This window comes from Glycine soja, chromosome 18 (assembly GCF_004193775.1).
Source record: "Glycine soja cultivar W05 chromosome 18, ASM419377v2, whole genome shotgun sequence".
Classification (NCBI taxonomy): Eukaryota; Viridiplantae; Streptophyta; class Magnoliopsida; order Fabales; family Fabaceae; genus Glycine; species Glycine soja.
In genome coordinates, this window is record NC_041019.1 from 623031 (window position 1) to 646253 (window position 23223).

The 23223-nt window shown below is 33.3% G+C and overlaps 3 protein-coding genes across 12 annotated transcripts; 2 read left to right on the top strand and 1 right to left on the bottom strand.

The window, feature by feature from the left end:
- Positions 1 to 1065: 1065 nt before the first annotated feature.
- Positions 1066 to 6099, top strand: LOC114395885 (ankyrin-1-like). The gene is made up of 4 exons (XM_028357754.1): positions 1066 to 1485; positions 3358 to 3633; positions 3793 to 3930; positions 4392 to 6099. The coding sequence occupies exons 1-4, from the start codon at positions 1168 to 1170 to the stop codon at positions 5943 to 5945; spliced, it is 2286 nt and encodes a 761-aa protein (XP_028213555.1). The 5' UTR covers positions 1066 to 1167; the 3' UTR covers positions 5946 to 6099.
- A 1974-nt stretch (positions 6100 to 8073) lies between these two features.
- Positions 8074 to 10724, top strand: LOC114397686. The gene is made up of 4 exons (XM_028359859.1): positions 8074 to 8773; positions 9131 to 9562; positions 9756 to 10059; positions 10487 to 10724. The coding sequence occupies exons 1-4, from the start codon at positions 8162 to 8164 to the stop codon at positions 10615 to 10617; spliced, it is 1479 nt and encodes a 492-aa protein (XP_028215660.1). The 5' UTR covers positions 8074 to 8161; the 3' UTR covers positions 10618 to 10724.
- On the bottom strand, positions 10376 to 19585 carry LOC114397684 (cyclin-dependent kinase G-2-like). Of its 10 annotated transcripts, none has more exons than XR_003663381.1 (10): positions 17456 to 19585; positions 16923 to 17058; positions 16713 to 16801; positions 16419 to 16530; positions 16219 to 16325; positions 15966 to 16137; positions 15511 to 15583; positions 14736 to 14812; positions 11048 to 11140; positions 10376 to 10924 (listed from the first exon to the last, which is right to left on the bottom strand). XR_003663381.1 is itself a non-coding variant. In XM_028359857.1 (6 exons), exons 1-6 carry the CDS (start codon positions 19135 to 19137, stop codon positions 16038 to 16040), a joined length of 2226 nt encoding a protein of 741 aa, XP_028215658.1. In that variant the 5' UTR covers positions 19138 to 19585; the 3' UTR covers positions 14344 to 16037. The 10 variants fall into 10 exon arrangements, 2 of the variants coding, with proteins under 2 accessions (XP_028215658.1, XP_028215659.1); XR_003663377.1 differs by adding an exon at positions 11219 to 11305 and having other exon boundaries at positions 10683 to 10924; positions 15511 to 16137; XR_003663382.1 differs by lacking the exon at positions 15511 to 15583 and having other exon boundaries at positions 10538 to 10924.
- Between the last annotated feature and the right edge of the window lie 3638 nt (positions 19586 to 23223).

Genomic DNA, 23223 nt, shown 5'->3' on the forward strand with positions numbered 1-23223 from the left:
AAAGCTACTATCCCACCTTAACGAGTATTAGAAATGATCCTGTTTTGGATTTCGCTAATTTACCTTTATATCCACATTTAAAAAATTTCTATATCTAGCTTTTTTTAGACAAAATTTCTATATCTAGTTTTTTTTTAAAAGGAATTTCTATATCTAGCTAGATCTACAATCATGTTACTATACTAACATTAATTATGAGAATTAATAAGGAAAAACATTGATTAAAAATACAATATACAACTCAACTTAAAAAATCAAAACAATCTAATCTCTAATTATAAAAATATTACATATACAAACACTCTAAATAAAAATCTTATCCATTATAAATATTTTTAATTATAGAAAATAATAAATATTCCTTCTTTCCACTTTATATGACATTTTAGCAACAACAAAAAAATCAAATTATTTATCATTTTATAAAATTAATGAAGTATTAAATTTTTTTCATAGAATACTCTCAGTGAAAGTAATTGTTATTGTGTATTAAATGAAAAAAGTCTAATTAATTAAAAAGATAAAAAGATATATTAAGAAATTACAGTAATATATTATATTTCATGAAGTTCAAAATATTAATTATATTTTTAATACTGGTAATATGTCTTATGAAATTTAAAATATTAATTACATTTTTAATATCTGCCACTACCTTAAATGCCTTATAAAATAAAATTGAAGGAATACATTAATAATATAAAACTTTGTTTATATTGTTGTCAATGAGACACTGCTATATGATAAATTTATTGATTTAAATAAATAACTACTTTAGAATCATAAAAAATAAAAATTAATGTTTACCTATTAAACTCTTTTAATCAATGGTAATCATTTAGTCCAGTTTTCTGATTACCATGCACATAGAGTAATGAATTGGAAAAAAATTTATAGGTGCAACGACCAAATAAACTTTACTTGAGCCAGGTCAAAAAAAATTTCAACCACACCAAACCAAAACTCAAACAGCATTTTTATTTAATTAAAAAAATCCATTTACTTGATTGCTAAAAACAAAGCTTCTTTCTTAAAATGAAACGTTTTTTTTTTCCATACATATAAAAACTACATGCAGTCCCTCCTCTGTACCTGGTTACCAATTTCATTCTTAAAAAGCAAACAAAACAACACGAAAATTCCCAGGTTCTGAGAAAAAGAACAAAAATGATGGTGTTGGCGAATTCTGGTACGGGGCTTAGGAAACAGGTTTTTCCCGTAGATTACGAAACAGAGATTTCGCAGCGTCTCGTAGACGCTGCTCACTACGGTGACACAGACGCTGCGTTCGAATGCATCGCGAATCCCTTGGTGGACGTTAACTTCGTCGGAACGGTGTCGTTTAAGTCCAAAACGACGGAGATCGTGCTGCAGGACGAGTCGCCTCACAGAGTTAACTCGGCGTACGAGGAGTTCAAGACCGAGCTCACTGCTCTGTTTTTGGCTGCGCACACAGGGAATTTGTCACTCCTCCGGAAGCTTCTGGTAACGCTTCTCAACTCAACGTTGTTTGTTCCTTGTGTTGTGATGAACTTATGATCGGTTTCTTAAAACGACGTCGAAACATTCGAATTTCGAAACAAAGATGTTATGTTTTCAGTTTTGTTGTTTGCGTGTTTTCTTGTTATTTTGCTTTGGCTCTGCGGTGCCTGCTTTTGCGTTGTGTGTGATCAGGGTGTTATAGTACTACTGGTTTGTTCTGTTTCCGTTTGATTAATTAACCAGTTTTTCAATTTTTGAAAATCAAATAGAACCACGTAGATTTGTGAAATTGATGAACTAAACCAAATTAAGGTATATTATCTTAAAATGTTTTTATTTTATGTAAAATAGGATAGTTTTAATTTTTCTTCTTGTAAAAAAAATTCTTTAATTTTCATCCCTCAACTTGTTAACTTTTATGCGTTTAAAGGAAAGTCAAATGACCATTTCAGCTAACACAAACTAGTGTATGAAGTATCATGTTGATATATGACACTTTAATTTTTTATTTTTGTAAAATTTTATTTATATATTTTAAAATGAACATTAGAGAAAAAAATGTAATTTCAAATTTTAGAAAAATAAAAATCAAAGAAATTATTTTTTATAAAGAATAAAACTAAAACCAAAATTTTTGTCAGAAAAAAACTGTGGTGTGATTTTAATTTTAGAATAAAAAACAGATAATTTTTTATGCATATCAAAATCAAAATTCATATTACTAAGACTAAAACATATTTTAAATTTGAAAATTGAAAGTGAATTGCAGCTCGCACTAATCAATTATTCAATTTAGCTTCATGTGCATGATTTCAGTGCTTGAAGATACGGAAGTAACCAATTATTTTCATGCTTTGTTGAAAAAAAAAATTAAAAGAAAACCGCTCTTAAAGAGTGCGGTTAAATATATGACGGCGTTTTCTTGTCACTCCCAATGAGTCAATGATACGCGAAACATAATTTACACCTCATTATGTTTTTTTAGCAGTTAAAACATATGTTTATTTTTTAAGTAAATTTCCTTTCAGTTCTTAACTAATGTTTTTTAGTCACATGGAAGTCATGTGACAACTCCGTAGGGACTGGATTAATGAAGATGTTTTTCTCACAATATAAAAGTTGAAGTTGTCATTCGTGTATAATAACGATGTCTAATATCCATGTACACATGAAACGATGATTGGCTTAATAAAATTTTAACTTTTGCATATAATGTCATTAATTATGTTGAAGACATACAAAACTAAGCTGATATGTGATGTGTATAATTTAATTTAACTTACACATCCTAATTGTGGGTTCGGTTGGATTTGATATATGTTTTCCATCTATGTTGGGAGTATCTTTCATCCTTATTCTTTCGGATAATTGGTCAGCTCTCATATTTGATCCTTATCTAACGCTAAAATCCATTTAAACTTTTTGAGCCCAAAACACATTTTAATGTTGTTATGAGATATTCATCAATATATATCATACGTCTTGTCTGACATTACTCTTACGGACGATGTAGGACAATAACTTTTATTTATCTGTTTCCATAAAATTTTCCTTTTAACATTGGAATCATAAAAAAGTTCGAAAACAGTAGTTATTTAGTTGTGGTGTCATGTGCTTAAGAAATTTTAAGTTATAGTGGTTAATCATGGTGTAATTTGAAGTCTTTTCTCGTCCCCTTAAATTAGATCTTATCAGCATTGTAAAGGATAAAATGGTGTACTGAGAGAGTGATAGGAGGAAGGAGAATGGGAAAGAAATGGTTCATTTCAGAGTGCCGATTCACCTAAATCAAGTTAACAAATAATGAATTTGTAACGCTTTCAGTTTTGTCACATCAGTCGTCATTAACAAAGTTTAGATGTTTTCATGTGATAGAATGTTGGAGCAAATGTAAATATGAGATTGTTCCGGGGCTATGCCACAACAGCATCAGTGAGAGAAGGGCATCTAAAAATATTGGAGGTCCTTATCAATGCTGGGGCGTCACAACTTGCATGCGAGGAGGCTTTAATGGAAGCAAGTTACTTGGGGAGGGCCAGGTTTGCTGAACTACTCATGCAGTCCAACATGGTTCGTCCTCAGGTAGCAGTTCATGCTCTTGTCTCTGCATGTTGCAGAGGCTTCGTTGAGGTTATTGATGTACTCATCAAGGTAACACCATCATGCTTGATATGTTATGGCCTTATTATGGGTTGTGCTAACTTCTAAATTTGTGGATGTGGTAAATGTAGCTCCTCATGTGTGCAAAAAAGAAGTGCAAAAGATTTCATGTATTTGATTATTAAATGACAGTGTTCCATATGATGGCAGCATGGAGTGGATGCCAATGCAATCGATAGGATTTTGCTTCAATCTTCAAAACCATTTCTTCACGCTAGTGTTGATTGCAATGCATTATTCGCCGCTGTGGTCAGCAGGCAGATTAATGTAGTTGGATTACTGTTGCAGGTGGGCTTCTCTGACTTGCATAAGTAAGCTTCACATGGGATAAACATGTCTAGGTTCTTAAAGTAATAATGGTGTTGGTTTATGCGGCATGGCAAGTTCCTTTTTTTTCGTTTGACTTTTTGGGGTGTCATTACAATGTGAGAAGAGTTCATTGACGTTTCATGTCTGTTAACCTTGAACATGTATTCAAGGACACTTGCATGATCAAAATGTATTCATTACTTACAATTACCAAATTGCTCTCTCATATGAAAATGAAAAGGGCATAACTAAGCATCAACTTCAGCAACATCTTTTATTGCTACCATATGGGACAACATGATGCATCAAAGATTGATCCAACTAATTATATAATCTACTTATCTGTAAACAAAATCTAATTGTGGTTGGTCAAGTTTCTGCATCAAGTACAGTTATTTTGTACTGTACAATCATAATCATTTTCTGTTTTCTGAAAACAGGTTGGCGTAAGGCTTGATATCAAGGTCAAACTTGGGGCCTGGTCGTGGGACACGGATACAGGAGAAGAATTTCGTGTGGGTGTTGGGCTAGCTGAGCCTTATCCAATCACATGGTGTGCTGTGGAGTATTTTGAATCCACTGGTGCTATATTGCACATGCTTCTCTGCCAGCTCTCGCCTAATAGCTTGCACACTGGGAGGAGTCTCTTGCACCATGCTATCATTTGTAACAATGAAAAAGCTGTAAATATACTTCTAAAGAACGGTGCTGATGCAGAAGTGGTAGTGCAAACCACAGAAGAAACCAATGAACACCCTATTCACATGGCTGCACGGCTCGGGTCATGTAACATTCTTCAGTGCCTGATTAATGGTGGTTGTAACTTGGACTCTCAAACAAAATGTGGAGACACAGCATTGATGATCTGTGCAAGGTACAAACATGAGAAGTGCCTTGGAGTCCTAGTATCAGCAGGTGCTGATTTGGGTATGGTAAATTCATCTGGTCACTGTGCAACTTCAATTGCAAACTGTGTTCAGTGGACTAAAGTCTTCCAGAGAGCAATCTTGGATGTAATCAGAGCCGGGAAGGTTGTTAAATCAAGCAACACCTCTAGATTTTCCGCTTTGTTATTTGTAACTCGTGCAAATGATATAGAGGGTTTGAAGAAACTCATTGAAAATAATAACATCGATCTAGATGAGCAAAATGCAAATGGATTTTCAGCTGCTATGATAGCTGCTGTAGGGGGCAATGTGGAGGCTTTCAAGTTACTTCTTTATGCTGGGGCTGATGTGACTAATCTTAAAAACAAGTATGGTTTGACAGCCCTTAACCTCATAGATATTAGCCAAAATGGTGAAGTGTTCCACAAGGTGATGCTTGAATATGCACTTAAAAAGGGAGGCAATGGTTCGATTGAGGTGAATCCTCTCCACCGTGCAGCTTGCTATGGGGACATAAACATTGCTCACAACCTACTAAAAGAAGGGTATGATGTCAATGCTTTTGATGGTCAAGGATATACCCCTTTGATGTTAGCAGCAAGAGGATGCCGCGGCGAGATGTGTGAGCTTTTGATCTCTTATGGAGCTAAATGTGATATTCAGAATGAGAGGCACGAGACAGCACTTTTACTTGCAAGAGAAAATGGAGCACGAAATGATGCAGAACGCGTGATATTGGATGAGGTAGCTCGAAAACTAGTCTTGCGTGGTGGTCGTGTTAAAAAACATACAAAGTGTGGTAAAGGTTCACCTCATGGTAAGTTACTAGTGATGATTGGAGCTGCTGGAATCTTACGTTGGGGGAAATCTAGTAAGAGAAACGTGATTTGTAAAGAGGCTGAGGTTGGACCAAGTGCGAAATTTCGATGGAATCGCAGGAGGAAGTTTGATGTTGATGAGCCAGGAATGTTCCATGTGGTCACTACAAAAAATAAGCAGGTACATTTTGTGTGTGAAGGTGGGGTTGAAATGGCTGAATTATGGGTAAGGGGGATTAGATTAGCAACTAGAGAAGCCATTTTTGGTCAAAGAGCTGATGAAGTTTGAAGGGACCATGGTTAGAAAAAACATATATAGAGAAGATTGTTACTTAGTCGTAGAAGTACTTGTATTCTTGGTAATACATATCGATTTCAGTTTTTTAGATGTATTAGTTTTGACTAGACGTATTTCTCTCAAAAAAGAAAAAGTTTTGACCAGACGTATCACGTATGCCATGTTATTAACGAAGAATGATAGACGATTTTTTTTTCCAAATTTTAAAATTTATAAAAATTAAAATGAATAAAAAAATTGAGTGATTAAAACTAAATCTATTATATATAACCAAGCTACTAGTTTAGTGGTATAGTATAACCATGTGTAAGTGGTTCAAACTATTGTCCCTGTGCAAAAAAGTGGACTGCCATTTAAATTTGAGTTTTGTTAATTTCTTGAACCATGCGTATTGTTTTACATAATGAAAGGGTATAGGTCACTTGCTGTGCCTATTGTTATAATTTCTTTGATTAAAATCAATTCTTACGAATAAAAAAAATACTATTAGTATTTACATCACGCTCGTCAAAACATCAGATTAATTATTTACATAATATTTTTTTGTTATATTTAAAATTCAATCTATATCTCATCAACTTTATGTTTAATTTTTTGGACGAAATGCAAACTATATCTTTCATTTAAGACACGACTTAGGAAATACAAACTATATCTTTCATTTATCCTTTACCCATAGATAATTTTTTCTCAGTAATTTTTAGTTTCTGCTAATAATAAGCATTTTTCTTTTGTTTATATGAAGAGGAACCTATTGTCTTCTTATTCTTGTATAGAAAAATTCTATTAGCTAATTTGAAGATGCCCTTTTGTTTTTACTAACCTAACTTAGTTGACTGAGATTGCTTGAATCACCTAACCGGTCACATTGGCTGTAAAAGGGGCAATGCACTAAAAATAGTATGTTTTCAGTTTGATAACGAATTCATATGTATGTTACATTTATATTTATCCTTTCTTGAAAATAAAGCATTATTAGTGTATATTTTCTTTTTGTCAAGTAGCACTCTTGGGAAAACCTGGAGAGAAATTAATTTATGTTCTTTTCTGGCTCATGTAAATCCAAAATATCTAGCTGTAGTAAAATAATGTTCGGAGTGAAATTTTGCAATCTTCTAAGATGTAGTTTCAAAAATTGTGTTGAAGTAGACTTACAGAAACACAAACTGCAAATTGAAGCCTCTTACTCACATTAGTATCTCTCTCTCATGGGTGGAAACTGTGTTTACAGTACCTTCTCTTGACAAGTTTACAGAGAACGAAGAAGATAATAGAATTCCAGGTGAAATAATATGTAGAAGTCAAAATCTGAATCAATAATTCTCAGAGTTGTCAACAATGGAGACAGACAAATTCAGGTGTTTGCCTGTTTGTTGCACCTAGTACCTTAGCATTTTAAATAAAATTTATGTATAATTTATTTTCTTTTGTTTTAAAATGATAAATTCATTTTTACATTTAAAAATGCTCGGATTATGTTCTATTTACACAAAGGGCCATCATTTCTGAATTCAGTATGATAAGCTGTGGAGAATGTGAGGAAGCTCACCAAATTAGACATGAAACTGAATGACACTCTTCCACAAATCACTGTGGACCCAGAAACATACACGGTTGCAGCAGATGGAGAGGTTCTCACCTGCACCGCAGCCAAGACTGTTCCTCTTTCTCGAAATTGCTTCCTCTTTTAAGCTCCAACTATGTGTCCAATTACACAATTTCATTGACAAAAACAATAAGCAAGCATGCACATTGTCATCACATTGATGGATAGCCAAAATTAATATTTTCTTTCCTGCTCCCATATTTCGTTGCATGATTGCATCCTACGACTATACTATATTTTATTTTATAAATAATTTATGTTCAAGGTTTGTGGGTCCCCATTAGGTATTTGCACTGGGCAAGTTTACTTGTCAGGTTGTATCAGATAAGATCAAGTTACTATTTTTAGTTTTATTTTATGTCGGGCGAAAATGACTTAAATATTTTTTATAATTTGTATTTGAATTCACGACAAATTATTGTGTCCCTACAATCTAATAAAGCCTTCTATTATAGACATGTTGGCCGGCCAATGGCATGGTTTTAGTAAATGATTTTACGTCCAAAATGACTCAAACCCAAACATGTTATTTGTTAGTTCCCCACTTGCGAAGGAAATTGTTCCTTATTCCTTAAGCTCTCGAACTTCTATGTAAAAGGGCATGCCTGGTTGCGGGCAAATGCAAAATGCGTTGCTTCACTATTCCACTTTCTTCCATACCACAGGTCAAAACAGCTTGATGGTGTTCCACTTTCCCCTGAAAATTGATAATTTTCACACGATGCCGTTTTTTGGGTCCTTAGATTTCATAAAGAAAGTCATGGCCATACAAACAGAGCAACCTCTTCCCACTCACACTCCCTTCCTCACTTCAAACTCAAACCAAGACCACCAACACCTACCACAAGAAAATAATAACAATGATGAAGAAACACAAACACCCCTTGATGATGTCCTTGCACGTTTAGAAGCACTTCTCACGCTACTTGGCTTCAACCAGTCTTCATTGTTGAGCTTCACCGTGTCTTGGACAACTTTTGCGGCGGTTGGTGTGGTGGTGCCACTCCTGGCCCTTCAGGTGTATGACACGGACAAGAATCAGATAAAAAGTTTTGAAATTGGCATTGTTGCATTTCAGACTTGCCTAGCTTCCGTGTCCTTGATTTGCCTCTCTCACAATCTTCGCAAGTATGGCCTCACCAGGTTCCTCTTCGTTGACCGCCACGCTGCTCACATGCCATGCTTTCACCATGATTACGTTAAACAGATTTCGGTGATGGCCGTGATAATTTAGATTCAGATTTTGATATTTTTGCTTTCAAATTTGAGTTTGATGAACTTTAATTATGCGGAAAAATTATTACATGGTCCAAGAACATTATGATCTTGAACAATCTTCACATGATACATCAAGAAAATCGGTTGTGTCACATAGAATTAGAATTATAGACAAGTGTCTTGGACCATGTAATAATTTCTCCATTATATGGGTTTTGTGTGGTGTGACATATACGCTTATTTTGGTAATGTAACCTTTTTTAAGGTTGTTGAGGGTTCTATTTTTAGTTTTGTTGGGGGATTCAGCATCATTTGAATTTGGAAGACTGCTAAAATGCTGTTTTGTTCTTAGGGGTCTTTACGCTTGATCATCCTTTGGGTGTTGTCATGTTTCCTTTTGAAGACAGCCCGAGAAATCACTCGCCTTTCCTTGGTAGAACACGGGTCTCTATGGCTCTCTATTGCTGTTTTATTGGCTCTGATTGTATCATGGACTTATGTGAGTGCAATCTCTTTATCGGCCTGTGTTCTATTTCACTTGGTCTGCAGTTTGCAACTCATTCACTTTGATGATTACGGGAAACTCTTGCAAAGGGAAAATGATGTGTTGGTTTTTATGGAGGAGCACATTCGGTTGCGATTCCATCTGTCCAAGATAAGCCATAGATTCAGAATTTACTTGCTTCTACAGTTCTTGGTTGTCACAGCTAGCCAATTTGTGACTCTATTACAGGTCACTGGATTTGGTGGAGCACTGACTTTCATAAGTGGTGGAGATTTTGCTGTAAGTTCAGTTCTCTGTGTTCAATACAGTTTATGACTTTGTGTTTTTAAATTGAAGGACTTGATTACTTTTCTTTTGATCAAGCTATCCTGCATTCAAAATGTTTCTAAGTCCTTAGTGAGCTTTTCATTGTTGTTTTCAACTTTTTTCAAGTATCAACTTATGTATCTTTGTTCTCGATACATTGTTTCAGGTTTCCACACTTGTTCAAGTGGTTGGAATTATTATTGTTCTGCATGCAGCAACAAAGATTTCACATAGAGCTCAAGGCATTGTTTCACTTGCAAGCAGATGGCATGCGCTAGTAACATGCACTTCTGATTCATCTAAACTGAGATATTGTGCTAGTACAGGGAGCTTGGAGGCTGCAAAACATTTAAACTCAATGTTTTTGGATTACTCAGAAAGTGATCTAGAGTCATCAGATTACATTGGTGTGCCTTCACATACCCAGTTAGCTTCTTATATGTCCTCGCATAACAAGAGACAAGCCTTTGGTACGTAATACAACCTTCAGTCTTTGTGCTGTTGAAATTTTGATGTCAAGCTCGTGATTATTAACTAGTGATGGGAAGACTTGCTTAGAAGAAGCATTGATTCATTTAATTCTTTAATTGCAGCTCATACATAAATTTTTTTTTTTGTATTCATTGACCATGTAGAGATTTACAATGATAACTGATTTTTCTTTTGGCATGATTCAAAACTACTTGTACGTTACTTGCTAAATTATCAGCTTGCCAATTTTTGAGACAAACAATAACTTGTTTTTAATTGGTCAACAATGTAAAATTATTTTATAATGTGAATGCATAATCGTTAAACCTTTTTTTATCTATCTTGATTGAAACTATTGAATGTAGACTATAAGCATGTTTTAGATAAACATGAATTCCCTTCTTATACAAGCCTTTGGATGTGCAGTGATGTATCTGCAGACAAATGCTGGAGGAATCAGTATATTTGGATGGACAGTTGACCGGTCTCTTGTGAACACAATATTTTTCTTTGAATTGACTCTGGTTACCTTTGTTCTTAGTAAGACAATACTTTAATACTTTAATGATAAAATTTGCATACCAGCACCAATAAACCCTCTACGACCTTTGGGCCTTCTAGGTTGCCACAATAAATTTCTTGAAAGGGTCCACGAGTTCTACAATTCTTCTTCGTTACCAAGTTACCAAATTGGGTACAAGCCATGGATGGCAGTTTCTTATGACACAAGGCATGAACAATAAGTATATGAAGGATGCATCATGCAAGAGACATAAATTTATAAGGGGCATGTCCACTGTTTGGTGTCTAACTCTAAGCCTCGGATTGTAGTATACAGTAGGTATAGATGCAACGTAATCATACCTGCGGTTATGAAATCAACTTTATGGTATGAAGAATAAAAAAATAAATAAATGAATATTGCAACTGCAATAAACCAAGCTAATATATCTTCTTATTTTTAAGATAAAAGATCAGAATAAATACTAACTGCCCTCACTTCATAGCAGAGGATTTAAAAGTTTTACGATGATCACCTCACCGCCTTCACAGGTGCAGGATTTGATGTTTTTTCAACAGCTGAAATTAACATTATTTATCATCAGTGATCACAGACAGATATTTTTTAACATTAGCAGTTCAAAGTTATGGTGCTACCTGAACATTATTTCAGCCATTAAAGGGTGGGTAGCACGCTTAAAATTAAAGCTCAAAAAGAATGCCCCCAACATTCCACATGTCTGCCTATATCGATTAAGTAAAGTTCAATGTTACTGTCATATTATCTTTTCCTCTCTGACATATAAAAAACAAAAAACAAAAATGATGTTTTTTAACATCATCGCTGTGGAAGATGCGGCAATATATGTTGTAATTCGGTGAGAACTTTACATCACATATAAAAAGTCGAAATGAATGTTATGGTTTGTCGATAAGTTTTTGCTTTAAAATAGTTTTAATGCTCTCTGTCCCTGTTTACTATGGGTTGCATTGCAGGGTTACGAATTGGAATTAAAAAAAAATGGATTTAAATTTTGCTATCACTAAACCCGAGATTTTGTTTATCAATCACTAAGCTTATTTTGCGGCTTGTTTGTGGTGATTTTGCTGTAAAATTGTATGGTATTACTGTAGAGGATCTACACACGGATAAATGTGATTGTATGCTACTGAAGCAAAGGACAAAGCAGTATCAAGTTTATACGAGGCCGTAGTATAAACCCCTAGCTAAAATTATGACTGAAATTATTTCATAATTTGAGCCATCCACCATGTAAAATTATTTCATAATTTGAGCCATCCACCACCATATTTGGTTACAAGCAATGTACAAACCCCTAGCTAAAATTATGACTGAAATCCAACTGATGGCAGTATAGCACTTATCCAATCTATTAATTTTTTTTCACAGCATTTGACTCTTCTTCAACAAGTGTGTAAATCTACAAAATAACAGCAGATTTTTTTTTCTAAGTTGTTGCACTGACTTGTAGTTTTAGAGCGTGTCTGGAATACTATTTCTTTTCACTAAAAAAATGCTTAATAGTTTAAAAATTTAAAAAGTAAGATAGGAGTTATTTATTAATTTAGTAGAGATTTTTTTTTGGAAGGCAAATATGTTATTAATTTAATAGAGATTGTTCAAGAAAGAAATATTCAACTTTTTCAAGTAAGAAAGGAATATTCTTTTAGGAAAAATTGCTCATTTAATCTCAGGGTTTAGGGTTGTCCTAACTTTACCTTTTCCTTTCTATACTTGTCATTTTAGTCGTTACGCAAACACTTTCAATCCCTTTTGATCTTGACGCTTACACAAACTTGACATTTTAATCTTTGTAATTTGTTGATGTCATGATCAAAAAGGATCTAAAATACTTTTACAAATGGATGATTTTTAAGTGTAAAGATTAAAAGGTAAAGAACCAAATGAATAATTATTTCTTTTTTAAAAAAAATCACTGCAACTTTTTCGAATAGTTATGCTTTTGAAAATCAAAATTTTGAAAAATCCATTTGGCGTAGTCTTTTTTTTCAATGTTTGATAATGCAAAAAGAGAAATAAAAGGAAAATACAAGTTATTTAATTCAATTTGGTTGAATCAGTCAGTCAAATTTCTAAAGATTGCCTTTTGCCACTGCACTTGATTTGGTGTACGATAATTTTTCTTGGACGCCGGGTTATTTTGGAAAACATTTTTATAGAGAGGAAATCATTCTTGGGCATCCATCCGATTGCTTAGGCTTCAAAAAGATTAGGCAGTTACTTTTTGAGGGATGAACCCTTGTCTGTTGGGAACTTTGAGCTCAGGACTTCTCGCAGGTTCAGCAATTTGCAGTAAGTTTGGGGGTTCTCGTGTATGTATCTGCTTGCTTTCTTTATTATGTTATGTTGTCTTTCATAGCTGTTTATTTAGAAGGAAGAAGCTAAGTTTGAATATTAACATCTCTCATTTGGTTTCTGCATTTGCCCAACACAATTAATGGGCAATTGCTTTGCTTGGTCATCAAATCTGGGTTGGAAGTGTAACTGAAAGAGATAGGAAAGAAAAACGTGTGATAGAGAGACATTTTAATTTTTTGAAAATTTTAAATAGTAATTTACTATCTTATCCCTAAATTGAATTAAAAGAAAAAAAAAAGTGATTAGATTTTTGGTCTTAAATATTTTGGTATTCATTGTTAATGTACTCCAAGGAAAAATGAAGTGTGTGCGCATTAGCCACACACGCGTGGGGTAACCTTAACATCCCACTGGATTTGCATCCATTATATATTATACCATATAGATTGACACCCCACCCCATGTCAATGAACTACGCAAAGGAAATCAATGGGTGTAAAAAACCGGTTCAGGAAAAAGAAGAAAAAAAAAAAGACCCGAACCTACATAAAGAAACCAGTTTTTGTACACAACGGAAAAAGAATAAATTACATCATAATTAATTCAAACCTAATTAAATAATAATAATTTATATCACTAATTAAATACTGATTTTTTTTTAAAAAAGATAACTAGTATTTCAAAAACAGAAATAACGGAAAGTTATTTTCTTTGTGTAGTTCATTTACACGGGAAAGTGTCAATCTATAATGTGAAACATGGTATTTCTGTAAAAACAAAAACAAAATAAAAAAAGTTGTGAAAAAAAAAAGAGGGTGAAAATAACATTGGCCACATTTCAACCTCAAGTGCAAGCTGCAGTCTAGAGGCGCCAATTGGATTTTAAGATTTATGTTTTTTTATTAACATTAATCATTTAGTTCAAAGTTTAGTTCCACTTAAGGTTCATCATCCCTATCCAACAATATATTCTATAGGAATTGAATCCATATTTTCTCCCACAAGTTCAATGTGTTGTAAACTAAACTACACCCATTAAATTTTATTATTTATGTTTAAAACATGAAGTCAAATTTTACACAGTTCAATTTTATATAAATCACATTCACATAGCTAAGTATATTAGTTTTTAACCGTTAAATTATAATTATATAGTATTATTATTATTTCGGTTGTTTATGTCAAATTTTACTGAAATTGAAATATCAAACAACTTTATATTAATATAATTTTGTAAACATGATCTATACGATAAAACTTTTTAATCTAACAGTATTTGAGATAACATTATCCAATAAAAAAAAGTTATTAAATAGTGTAATAATTAATGTAGCTTTCAATGTGTGATTAATTTGATCACTGAAAATAAAAACTTTGGATGAAAATACTTACATAAATCATAATTTTTTAAACATTTTTATCTTTTATTATTAACTCAAAATTTAACAAACAAACAACTTGTACATTGCCCAAGATACCAAACTATTACATTTAAAATCCAGACTGAGATCAATTCTCTCCCAATTAGCTCAGGCAAAACTTCATAGCCAACATCCTGGATAACCCTTTTAATAAAGTTGCTTTTTCTAAGAGTTACTACCGAATCATACAATTGAACATCAATTTATCTACACATTTTAGCCAGCACTAAACTGCAAATCCATCAATATCCTTCACTATTATTCTAGAAAATATGAATAAAACTACACAAGGGATTACTAGAACATGCACAGAAAAAATAAATAAATGTTTATGATCTTAAAAAGAACTTCAGAAATGTATAATAAATATAATATAATCACAAGTTATAACAGACCAAGGTTTGCATGGTACCTCTAGAGAGCCTGATGGAACAAAGTTCCATATATTCCAGGTATACAGGTAACATCCTCAACCTGCTAGCTTTGATACTGCAGTGACATTTGCACATCAATGTCATAAAAGAATTCTTGGACTTGTGAAAACTTTAACCCTTACATGATGCATAGATATGATAATAAGTTTAGCTTTTTTTATTTAATTTGCATTTCAGTATTAGTTAATACTCTTCAGTACTACAATACACTTAGAGATTAACAGGCTGATATTGCACATTTCTTTTCATGAGAAAGGAATAACAAAATAAAGGTGCAAAAATTGTTTCAAATACAAAATTCTATGAAAGATTGAAAATTTTTCAGAACATTAGGTATAAAGAAAAAAAAAATTCTCATTCCCATATATATTGATGATTCACTGGTCACAATTTGAAGCTCCAACCAGAAGGCAACTTATGAACAAAGAAACCTGCACTCAAGTACTAACCTTCTTGAATGGTACTAATTTTTAACCGAAAGAATTCATGACATTCTTCCAAAATCATTAATTCCAGTTAGATTTATATGTAAGAAACTTCAACATACAGTAATTACTGCAAATAAATAAATTACAGTTAAACAATTAATTTTGCATAAAAAAAAGAATAGGTTCCTTGAAGCAATAGCCATTTGTATACACGTTAAACATCAGACCATGTTACAGAGTGACACTGGCTTATAGACATCATCTCTCAGACTGGCAAATATAATCATCATTCCTTAATATCCAAGATATCAAAGAAATGCATTACCTTGGAATTAAAAAGTTACTGTCATTTTCTTCAACTAAATGGACAGAATGCACTCTTCCACTTCATGTGACAACTGTCTCTTGCAAACATGATATGAACATTAAAAAAGCAAAAGAACTCATAACTATGAGAAAATACATGTTGCTTTAATACTCAAAACCAGTTTAAATTGATTACAGTCAAAATGAAAATGTTACATATACAACTTTCAGCAGATACTGACTATTACTATTTTCAGAAGGCAAATATGCCACACTTTATGCGCAAGCTGTGCCCTATGTGCATTTCAATATAATGATAAAGCATAAAGAGGTTAACCTGAAATAGATATGGCTCCAAGGAATTAAAGAATACATTTCTCGACACAAACCAACAAGAAATGCCAGATAAAAAAATCGCACAAGTGATTGTCTAACAATCAAAATAAGCAATGTCCATTTGGCGCTTACTCTCACCTCAAGTGTGCAACCATTGAGCAGACCATGTTAGAATGATTATTGTGAACCAAAAATTAAATTGCACCATTCTTAACCAAAAATACCACCAGTCCCTGATTCACCCTGCTGCATCTCCTTCCAGTGTTGCTTTGCTAATGGATCTGGACTCTTTAATATTTTCCTCATTCGCCTATTTACATAATTATAGAGCGTCAAATGAACAAGTAAAATTAAAAAACAATTTACCATAGGCAAAATCTTATTTGGTCACCTGTCCTGAGCATGTTGAGCAGGGAATGTAGGCATAAATTCTTTAGACTTCGGAAGGGGAACTTCACGAAACCACTCATGGTTTAGAGCTTCTTCAGCCGTGATCCGCTGTGTATATTAATGATAACAGCTCATATTCTTAATAAACACTGAAACCAATTACTATTTACTAAATTAAATCAAGTGGTATGAATTATTTACCTTTACAGGGTCATAAGTTAGAAGCTTGTTCAACAAATCAAATCCAGAATCAGAAAGAACTGGTGATCCGGTGACTGATGTTGCAGGAAATTTTTTGTGCAGGAGATTATACCTGAAAGGAACATTCTGGTAATTAATATAAACTAGAAAAAGTTGAGTAGAAGTAACCAAGAGAGGCCAGATAGCCAGACCAGAACCACCCAGAGTTGAAAGCCTGGGAAAACAGTGACAAAAAATAAGAACAGAGGAACTAAACAGTAAAATTCTTAAATAAAGGAAATTATAAATACTTACTTATTCTTGACAAAATTAACCTTGACTCGGGGTAATTCTGAGAACCCAGGCCAAATTGTTTCATTTGGTGTGCCAAGAATTCTGAAAATCTGCAAGTAAATTAATAAATGTTAATAGGCCTACGCCACTTGAAGAGGCACGAAATGTTGAAAGACCAAAGTGAGAGCAAGAACTTATCCACTACAAGTCTAAAATGGTGTTAATGCATACCTTGTCAAGTTGTTCAAATTCAGTCCTCCCATTAAACAGTGGTTCCTTGGACAATAGCTCAGCCATTATACAACCCAGAGACCACATGTCAATGGCTGTTGAATACTGTTTTGTCCCGAGAAGAAGTTCAGGAGCCCTGAAAAACAAATAGATAACCATTATTAACTAAATGATCTCTTCCATTGCAAGGGAATGATGTCTGAGACATTCTAAAATACATAGTAAAATAAAGTCAAATGCCACTAATAAAAGTAGCATCACAATGAAATGACAGACTTCTGAGTGAATGTTTAGAAAAGGATGCAAGAATATATAAATATTAACGGTCAAAATACAAGATAATTATACTGCAAAAAAAATTCTTGAAGAATATTATCAAATTAAGATTAAGTTCTACGGAAATGGAAGACCACATGACAACATAGTTTTTAACTTCACAACAATAAAATTGAACTATAATGAGGAATATCATACAAATTAACCAGTGACATGAATAAACAGAAAAAAATGGCATGTCTGACCAAATGACTCACCTGTACCAAAGAGTAACCACCAGGTGTGTATATGGTTTCAATGGGCTCCCATATTGACGAGCCAATCCAAAATCACAAATTTTTAACTCACCCCTATTATTCAGAAGCAGGTTAGAAGTCTTCAAATCCCTATGAAGCACCCAGTTGCCATGAAGATACTTCACACCTTCTAAAAGCTGGAGCATTAAGCACTTTACTTCACTCTGGCTAAAGGGCTGCTTCATTGCCTCCATTAGTCCTTTAAGATCATGTTCCATGTATTCCATAACCATGAAAATACTATCAAGGTTACTTCCTACCACTACTTCTTTAACATCAACTATGGATGGGTGGTGAAAGGAAAGAAGAATGTTTATTTCCCTGAGAGAAGTCAGTGGAAAACCTTCTTTTTCCTTCTCCATCTTCACCTTTTTCAATGCCACAATTTCATCAGTCTTCTTATCTTTGGCCCTAAACACGACACCATATGTTCCTTCATCTATCTTGTTCAGTCTCTCAAACTCATCAACACTTCTACAACCCTGAAGCATGTTGGCAACTCTTTGTGGTGGAACCGGAGGTTCAGAAGTTTCTCTGCTATCATCTTCCAAATCTGTATCTGAATGATAACCACTAGCTTCACTTCTGCTACCTTGACCATCAATCTCCATATAATCATCCTTCCTTGACATGTTACCAGGACAATAATCTCCACTGGATAATCTCCCATGGCTACCTCTTTCTTCAGATTCAGATGATTTGGCTCTAGCTCCTACAAAATCTTCTATGTTAGATTCCTCTAGTCTTGACATCCTGTTTCTTACTCTCATACCCAGCTCAGGAGATAGCTTCCTCCTCTTAAGGATTTCCTTGTCATCATTTATTTCACCTTCATCACCAGGAGAGTTATCTCCAGCAGCCCATCTTGAAGATGATATGTTATGAGTTGGAATATAATCTTCACCTTCAGGTCGCTTGGCTTCCTGATCTGGCAACAATGAATGCAAACCAACAGGAGACTCAGACTCAGCATCCTGATCTGACTCAGACAGCAAAGGAGGATTAGTTACAGTTGGTAACTCAAGAATCTCAGCCTCTGTGTGTTTGACAGGATGAGTTTCAACTCCTCTATCCGGAACATTAGGTGACAGATGGACTCTTGGAAGTGGAGGCAGAGTAGTCACTGCTGTGACAACCCTGAGTTTGGATAAATTATTGACTTCGTTGTCATCCTGATCCCATACTATTGGAGAAAATTTTCTTTTCCTCTCTAGCGGAGATCGTGCACAGTTTCCTTCACTTGTTGCAACCTCACAGTATTTTTCCTGTGATCCTGATTCAATACCATCATCATCGGACCCACTCTCACTAGAAAGCTCACCCGGCTCTCTATCCATAGTCTTAACAGAAAACCCACATCTTCTGGGACCAAATCCACAACTACAACCGCCGCTACCGCCAGAGTCACTCTTACTCAAATAGCTACCATTTGGAGCTTCCCTCTCCCTAATATCTTTCTGCCTCAGTCTAATCCTATCTCTTGCATCCTTGCTCCCAACCCTCACAACATCGCGGCTACCATTCGTCATACTATCATACTCTTGTCTAGAATTATTATTAAAAACCCGCCTTGAAACATCAAAATTGGACTCACGGTCCCTAAACTCGTTGTCACGATAACCTCCATGTCTACCAGCCGCCATAGATATACTTGTAACCCTAAATTCCACAGAAAGCCCTAATCCCCTTAGCAACAAATGAAAATTTTCGTTTCTAGAACCCTAACCGCATGAAACAACGAATCCTACCAAATTTCTTAATCGAAGAACAAAATTGTGCAATAATCAAGTACAAACCCTGCGAAACGAAGTCAGATCGGATGGCAATTCCAACTCAAGCTATAAATGGAAGCTTGAAAATGATTAACAGAGGCTCTGTTATTGCGCTACTGTGCATCTAAAGTTTGAATGCAAATGCAGGAAGAGAATCGAAACCTAGATATTTAAGGAGAGAGAGAGAGACCGTGGAATTGATATGGTTGAGCCTGAGCGAAAAGTGTCGATGGTGAAGCAGAATGAATAAGGAACGATATATGTGAAAAAGGAGACAGGATACTCCGGTCCAAAAAGGAGTAAACATGGAAAAGAGAAGTAATCTAGACACTTTTTTTTATTTAACAAGAGAGTAATCAATTGACATGCACGAACTCATACAAATATTTAAAATTTTATAAATATAAATTATTAGTACATGTATACATTTATATAATTTTATTTATTTGGATAATAATAATATTTAAGTATTAGTAGAAAAAAAATACATTAAATAAAATATGAATTTGAAACTAATCTCATCCAATTATAAATCATTTTGGATGGTGATATTGTAATGATTATTGTTAGTAACTTGTTGTAGTGAATAAGAGATTACACAATTAACAAAAATGAATGAATTGATTGCATATATAGATAAGAGTAGTGAACATTTAAAAATCTCAAGCGGGACGTTGCTACTTTATACAACAATACTAACCTAAAAAGTGGTAAATTTATATGAATATGCTTTAGTGGTAGTGATGTAATACAATCGTACATGTGTCAAGATCTATCCCGTAGAGTTGTTAATGGTCATTCCAAATGAAGTCGTGAATGAAAATTGTCTTCCAATTAGTTTGAATGGTCATGGAGAATACGAAGAAGACATATTCCTTCTTGGTATAAACATACACTTTTTTTTATCAATAGTGTTCAAATTCATTATGAAATTGATGAAAATTTAGTTTATTTGGATGATAATAATATTTAAATATTGGCAGAAAAAATACATTAAATAAAATATGAATTTGAAACTAACCTCATCCAATTGTGGATCGTTTTGGATGGTGGTATTGTTGTAATTATCGTTAGTAGCTTGTTGTTGTAGTGAATGAGAGATTGCACGATGAACAAAAATGAATGAATTGATTGCATATATAGATAAGAGTAGTGAACATTTAAAAATCTCAAGCGGGACGTTGCTACTATATACAACAATACTAACCTAAAAAGTGGTAAATTTATATAAATATGCTTTGGTGTGAGTGATGTAATAAAATCATACATGTGCCAAGGTCTGTTCCGTAGAGTTGTTAATGGTCATTGCAAATGAAGTAGTGAATGAAAAATATTTTCTAATTAGTTTGAATGGTCATGGAAAATCAGAAAGAGACATATTCATTCTTGGTATAAACATTCACTTTTTTTTTATCAATAGTGTTAAATTTCATTATGAAATAGATGTAAACCATAGGAATTTTATCAATAGCACTGTAACTTGCTTGTTTATACCATTTTTGTAATCTACTTGTTTATACCATTTTTGTAATCTATCATTTTTGTAATCATAACCCCTCACGTACAAAATATAGAAGTAGTTAACAAATGACATGTCATATCACATACAACTTGTCTTGGTCCATACGAAGTAACACGTTTACTGGCATATTCATCATTCATATTCCGAGTGGTCATTTGGGATCATGCTTAGTAGATTAAGATAAGGAAGGCTACAAAAAATGTCATATACAGTGCATTATCACTCTTTGTTGTGTTGGGTATGAATCATAGTCCCTCAATAAATAAGTTGTCTAATAATATTTTATCCCATATGAGTCGCACCATCAAATGGAAATAAAATCATCTTTTCTATACAATGGAAATAATAATATAATAATTAATAATTTTATCCCATATGAGCTTTTGACTTAATAATTTGCTTGCATACCATCAAATCAACAGAAGAAACTTATCGATGTGGGTGCAGCTGTCACATCATCATTTCTATACAATGGAAATTATTAATAATTATTATTATTATTAATTAATAAAATATATAAATAAGTAAATAAGTAAAAGCTGACGCACCATTCACTTCAGTCTCATCGAAGCTGCATTTGTGTTTCTTGGAAGCGTACATTCATGGCAAAACGAAGCGCATAAAACACAAAGATAGATAAAGGTTTAGTGTAATTTTTTATCAATTTAATTATTTGTTTTATTTGAATAAATTAAATTTTAAAAGTTTAATTTTAATCTTTTATATATTTAAATTATATTTATTAATTATTTTTTTATTTTTCGTTTGAAACATTAATCTTATGTTAACATTTAAATTTTAAAATAATTAATTTATTATAATGACGACTAAAAGCACCATGAAAGAAAAGCACATTGGAAAGGCAAACGTTTTGAGAACATAATACAAATAATTAATTATTACATATTTACATTTACAATGGAAATAAATTAATAAACACATAGTAACCAAGCAAAAGCAACGCAAAAGACAATAAGTATTAAATGCACGATAAAATTCATTAATATTAATTAATAAAAATAATAAAGGCAGGTTGACAGTAACGTTTTTAGGCGAAAATGAGGGCCCTTGACATTGTGACACGTAAGCCCTGACGCGTCCACGTCAGCATCGCCAGGGCAAAGAAAACGAAGCTTTCTCTTACAGAGAAAATGAAGCACTACTCATTGTTGTATTGAACAAATTTATGATACGAATTTGAATGTACTCAAACAATTTTAAAACATGGTGAAGAATGTTGTTCAGGAACACCAAAAAGGTCAACATGGTTCAGGAACACCAAAAAATTAAATTTTTTTCACTGCGAGAACTAACAAAATAAAACAAAGGCAGAACAAAAGAAACACGAAATGCAAAGGAAGAACAATACTTAACCACAGTCAAGTAAGGTTGAGGAAAAAAATTAAATATTTTGTATCGACAAAACCCAGGAATAAAAAAAAAAGTTCCTTTTTTTTATTCATACAACATTACAAATTTATAAAAAAAAATATATGCCAGAATCGAAGCCTCTTCAATCTTGCCTAACACCATCAAACACAATACTAAACCCAGATCAAACACCATCGTCACTAATGACTATTGCAACATTACAGATGGTAACTGAGAAAAGGCCACTAAAAAGTAAGTGGAAAGAATGAGGACGTTGGAAAAGGTTGAGGAACACAAAAAAATCTAAGCTTTTGTATTGTGAGAAACAAAGAAACAAAGAAAACGAACATCTAAACAGAGAAACAAAGAAAACAAACTTGTTTGAGATAAAAATGAGATAAAAATCAAAGCTTTTTGGAAATAAAAATCGCAGCTTTAATGTCTTCTTCCACCTTCTCTGCATATAATAACGATTGTATTGTGAGAAGTTAGAAAAAAAATAAAGCTTTTGTATTGTGAGAAGTTAGAAAATAAAATAAAGGCATAAAAAGGTGCATATAGGAAAGAATGAGGATGTCAGAGAAGGCTGAGGAACACAAAACAATTTAAGCTTTTGTATCGTGAGAAACAAAGAAACGAAGAAAATGAACCTGTAAACAGAGAAACAAAGAAAACAAACTTGTTTGAGATGAAAATGAGATAAAAATCGAAGCTTTTTGGAGATAAAAATCGTAGCTTTAGTGTCTTCTTCCACCTTCTATGCATACAATAGCAATTGTATTGTGAGAAGTCAGAAAACAAAATAAAAAAAAATAAATTTTTGTATTGTGAGATGTCACAAAGAAAACGAACTTGTACTCATAGAGTTTTGAGATAGAAATCGCATCTTTAGTGTGTTTTTCCACCAAGAACACGGTATAGAAATGCAAACCTGAAGAGGAATGCAAATACGATATCGTTGTCATGGAATTTGAGATAAAAATCATAATTTTGGTGTTAAAAATTGCAGTTTTAGTGTGTTCTTCCACCAAGAACACGGTATAGAAATGCAAATCTGGAGAGGA